This window comes from Meleagris gallopavo, chromosome Z, assembly GCF_000146605.3.
Source record: "Meleagris gallopavo isolate NT-WF06-2002-E0010 breed Aviagen turkey brand Nicholas breeding stock chromosome Z, Turkey_5.1, whole genome shotgun sequence".
NCBI lineage: Eukaryota > Metazoa > Chordata > Aves > Galliformes > Phasianidae > Meleagris > Meleagris gallopavo.
In genome coordinates this window covers 59,173,938-59,179,364 of record NC_015041.2, presented here as the reverse complement: position 1 = coordinate 59,179,364, position 5,427 = coordinate 59,173,938, and the positions used below count along the sequence as shown (strand labels likewise).

The window sequence follows — 5,427 nt, the reverse complement described above, 5'->3', positions numbered from 1 at the left end:
AGGGAAAAACAAATAATTGTGAGCAGGAATGAATTTGAGATGGGAATTACCTTTTGATTTGAAAAGAAGGGGAGAGGAGGACACTCTTACTGTGCTCCATGCAGACCTGGCCAAAGAAGTAAAGCTAGATTTTAGCCAAAAGTTAGCACCAAGGGCAAAAATGAATTGTCACACTAGGAATATACCTAGCCTTCATAGTGCAAGCATTTTGCTCAAAGCTGCAATCTCCTCTAAATTGAATTCAGTTTTTCTCTTCACAAAGGCACATTTGTTTAGAGACCAATAATGGGATAATTTACACTAGATTTGTTCAGTGCTCTGGAATCCCACCTGTGAGATTCAGGCAGTAAGTATACCTATGAGACTTCTGATTCTTCAAGTTCTGCTAGTGTTAGACTCAGTAGCAGATAGTGAAATATTTGCTAGATTGGCTGAGAATTTTAGCTTGCAAAGGGGCATGGCATTTTCCTCATCACTTCAATACTTGTATTTAGCCGCCTAGACTCCTGCCTGTTCTCCATCAACCCTAAATCCAAATTACTGTTGTGTAGCATACAGAAGGACAAACAGGCAGTATGGAAGAGAAGCAACCAGGAAGTTGAGAAAGAGGAAGCTAAAAGCAGAGCATCTTTTTCAGCCAGTATTTAAGTTTTGGAAATCTGTGTGCAAGAGTTACAGAGTTGGTTCCTATGGCTACAAAAGAGCACAGCCATGTTAAAGTGAAAACAAAACATTTCTCATTGATGAAACCCCAGGACTTGAAGTGTCTCATCTCTGCCTCATAGAATGAAGTAGTCTTCCACCACTGAAATAGCTCAGGGGTGATATTTCCATCCTACTGAAAATGAGGATTTCTACCCTGTTCAGGTGTTGTTTAATTTCAGCTATTATCGAAGATGTGCATTAGTGCTCTCCAAATACATTTGATATTACATGCTTTTTCTTAAACAGCCATGGCTGCTAAAGAAAAAAAGAGTGGAAAATTATCATTTGCATGAGAAAAAACCCAAACCAATAGACAAGAACACAGGAAAAATTCAGAGTGTAGACGTAATGACATTTATTAAATGGCATGCTACAACAATTAGAGTTAAGGAATTAGGTATAGGTATCAATTAATCAGCATACTCGTGAACATCAATGAAACAATATATTGCAGCAAAACAAATTCAAACTAACCATGCACTACACAATTAGAAAATAGGTTTCTTTTTAATATTACATCTTTTTTGTATCAGCATATTATATCACCAAACATGGAATCTTTTTTCTCCAATGCCAGAAGCTGCTTTACAAGTGAAAGCTGGTACTGTTTACTAAAACATACAAGACAATTGTTGTTTTTTAATATAAAACCATTTTACACTTTCATTTGCCCACCAAAGCCATTTTTATCTAGTTTTTTTTTTTTAAAGATGTTACAAATATTTACATAGTTTTCTTGTGTTAGATCAACATTTTTATAAACTGAAAATGGACTTTTGTGAACAGATAATGTAAATAAAGGAATTTCAACAATTCCTAGCCATGCTTTTGAACATCTTGGTTATAATACTAAAGGTAGTCCATTAACCCCTTGCCCACAGCACTGTTTCACATTACAATCTCATTTTCTTTATGGACTAAGTATTTCATCAACAAACAGCAAGTAAAGGCCACTTTGCATTGGCTTTCCCCTTCCGAAAGGAATTTGAGAGAACAGTTTTCACATAATGTATCACTAAAACCAGTACAGTCAGTCTTTGGTCAGAAAATGAGGTGACGTTCTGATGCAAGAATCGGCTTGCTTAGTAACCCTTTTTGTCTGCTGCTGCAGTTCTAGGGCGAAGTTTTGCAGAAAACAGATAACATGCTCAAGGAAAATTGGAAAGTGCTTAAAATGGACTAAGTGGTTAGATTCCTACTCTCCATAAGTAATGCAGTTTCCAGGAACTGAAGAACTGTTTACAGCAATAAGATCACACTAGTTAAATGTAAAAGCTTTCACAGCAAGTGTCAAGGGCCTTCAGCTATACAAAACCCCTTGTTGGGGTCTGCTCCAATCACAAACTACTGTCACTATTCAGGTTGGAAATAAGTGGATTATGCTTGGATTCTGTCATTCCGTGGTATGCCCCTCCAAAATACAAACCGAAACCTGCAGCAGTGAAGGCAATTTTATCATTAAATCTGTACTGAAGTTATAACTGACTACCTGTATAGTTAGACAACTTTGTCTTAACAATATAAATATACAATTTCCAGGGGAAAGGAAGGAAAGAGTGTTTATTGTGCATGAAACAGCAGTAGATATGAGAAAACCCTACACACAGGACTTCCGAAGGCACATAAACTTTGGTCCCACTGTATGTTATTCCCAATCACCTCACACAATATTAAATTCTTGAGAATATTTCCATTCTTTCATGAAATAATTCACAACTCCCAACCGTTAGGATTTTCTTTTAAAAGAACAGGTCAACAGGGCTTGTACAGAGCAGACAAGTCATCAGAAGGCTGTTAAATATAAAAGAAAAACTGTGTAATCTGAACAATATCTTTTCAGCTCAACAGTAAAAGCTCTAAGTGTGATAGATCTGCTTTAGATAAAAACATACGAGGACAAAAGTTGAAAGCATTTGAAGAACAGCGGTACATGCTAGTTGTATACGACAACAAGGAATAGGTCTGCATCCTTAACAGGGAAAAAAAAACCTGAATCACTTTATGACTCAAAATTAATGAATCTAGGGGGGGGAAGTTGCATCTGTTGTTTTTTTTCAGCATGGGTAAATAGTTTGTATACAAACAGGTTTGCCACCTGTAAACAGAAAGTGTCATATAGGCAAGTCTCTTCAGATCCGTGGAATAACTGAAGCATTAAAAAGGCATAAATCTACCTCAAAGCACAAAAATAGAACTGACAATACCATCAGACATTGCAACCAAGTCAACTAAAACTCAAATTTTCAGCTGATGTTCCAAGGCAGTTAAAGAAATCCAAAGAAGCTGAAGTTTTTCTACTAGGCAACACATTGTAGGTCATTTAAAAACCACCAAGTTTCTACTGTGTTAAGAATGCCTTACTACATTTTGAATCAATGTGCTGCCATCAAACAAAAGTAGGAGTTGGAAGTAACCCAGGGCTGATTTTTGACTTAAAATACACAAAGGCAGAGAACTCTACCCTCATCCACTTCTGGTAGCTGTAAGATTAAGGCCTTCTGAGCTTCATTTTCAACCTACATCAGTGTAAGAATCTGTAAAATAAAGCCTGCTCTTCTCAGAGGTTCTGAGCTCATATATTGTTTAGAGATTCACAAGCTGAGTGCAACAGTGCTTTTGCATTGATGAGTCAAGCACAGTTTAAGAATTACTCTTTTTGTCCTTATCCTTCACTAACAGTGCATTATAGTAACATTTTTGCTTTTAATTGTTCGAGGCAGAATACTGAATAAGATAAGCTAGCCTTATCTAGTACCATCATTCTGTTAAGGAAACATTGAGATGTACAGCTATTTTTGAGGCTTGTCTGCACTTCTGTCTGCCTCTTTAAGAGGCAGTGTCTGAGAAATACATAAATTTGCAAGTAATCTGACAAGAATTATTTAAATAAAAGAAACAATGATAACAAGAGATAACGACAAAAAGATACAGGACAAATATATAATAAAAGAAAAAAAAAACAAAAAACAAAAACAAAAAACAAACCAAAGATCTACTATCCAGATTTCTCTCACATTAAAAATCTGTAAATCTCTGGTAGCCTAAACTGTCAGCCTCCTCATTTCAAACTGCAAGTAGTTCAGAGCTGACATTAGTTCTAACATTAAGACAAAATAAAAAGATTATTTCTTTCTCTTTCTGTGAGAATGCTGTACATTCTCAGCCCTTCAAATTTGTTTAAGGATTAGCACTAAGTATTATTAGATTAAACAAATTAAAAGGGCATGTAATTTGTATGTTTGCCTTGATGCATCATTTTATTTTGTCTTTTTGTTTTTTGTGCATTTTTCTGGGAATAATTTATTTTTATTTTTTTGCCAAATATAGGTATCAGACAACTGCAACCAGATAAATTCAAAGAGGCCTACAGGACTCTGTTTTAAACTTAATGTTTAAATTTAATTTCCACCTCTACCTTATCTCTATACTGAAGGACCAGAAACTAGAAGTTAGAATATTACTGGGGATGGGAGAGGGTTGAGGGGAGGAAACACAAAAGTAGCAGTTAGGAAAATATTTACAAGAAAAAAAAAAATTTAAGAGCCTACATTACATTTTTCAAGATACTTCAGATAAAACTCAAAGCTGTTGTGTCATAAGCACACAGTAAGGCACATAATAAGAAATTAAGTAAATACACAGTAACAATATTGATACAAAAAACTCTTGAGGTTTAATTTTTCATCCCCAAAGATGACCTTACCAAAAATAACTTCTTAAAAATTCATTAAGCCATCACAGACCTGAATATTTTCTATAAGATTGTAAACATTTTATCCTTTAAAGAAATGTAAAAAACTCTTTGAAATCAGGACTATTTTTCTCCTCTTATTTTCTTCAAAATACTCTTACACAATATCACTTCATAGTAAAATAACACGAACTTCCATTCCAGAATGAAGTCAAGCTAAGACTCTAATGTCACAGCTTGGAGAAACTCATCAAACATCTTTTACTTCACTAAGAAAAGGCACTGCCTTTCCTCTAATAATTTAACCCATACGAACAGCACAGAATTTATGTTTTAAAAAAGCTATTGTAAAGATTTGCTAAAGTGTGAATACACACTCTAGCTTTTTCTTCAAGAAAGCCAAGCACTACTTCACATTCAAATCAGTGTTTAATGTGGGTAGAGTGGATTTACCATTTTGTTAGAAACATTCTCAGTTTGGTATACTGGAAAAGCACTCTAAAATATTTCATAAGGCTAATTTGAAACAAAAATTCAAAATATATTCTCAAAAGTAAAATTAAAATAGGAAACTTGATGATAAATATTATTTCTAAAGAAATTTAATCTTTTTATTGATGAATAATAAGATTTGATCATATACTGGCAGCTGAAATCAGAAAAGATTATCCCCTAATTCTTTGCTGTGTGTAGGAACAAGATTTTTCTTTTAAGAACAGAATTAGTCACAGCTACTTCAGTCTCTATTTGATGAGAGTAAGAAAATTACAATGCAGTTTTAAAAGGAATGTTCACAGAAAAGTCAAATTGTAGATCCTGAGAAGGAAACTCGGAGGTGATGATTTTCTCCTAGGTCATAATCATGAAGTTCAATGAGAGCATGAACTGCTTCTTCCACAGAGCCCAGCTGGATAAGAGCCATTTTGCAATCTCTCCTGAAGTTCGACAAAAAACATTATTAATCAGAACCAAATTGTCATTGTAGTAGTCAACACACACAAAAAAGTGATGCAAATATTTTTTTAGATAAT

At 34.5% G+C, this 5,427-nt stretch overlaps 1 protein-coding gene across 1 annotated transcript in view; it reads right to left on the bottom strand.

Moving 5' to 3' along the window:
* Nucleotides 1-1,036: 1,036 nt before the first annotated feature.
* The window catches only part of PTBP3 (polypyrimidine tract binding protein 3), a 36,280-nt gene continuing 31,889 nt past the window's right edge, over nt 1,037-5,427 (bottom strand). Inside the window, exon 14 of the mRNA XM_010726130.3 lies at nt 1,037-5,331. Within this exon, the coding sequence (XP_010724432.2) occupies nt 5,199-5,331 (133 nt within the window). The 3' untranslated portion in view covers nt 1,037-5,198. The remainder of the gene's footprint in view (nt 5,332-5,427) is intronic.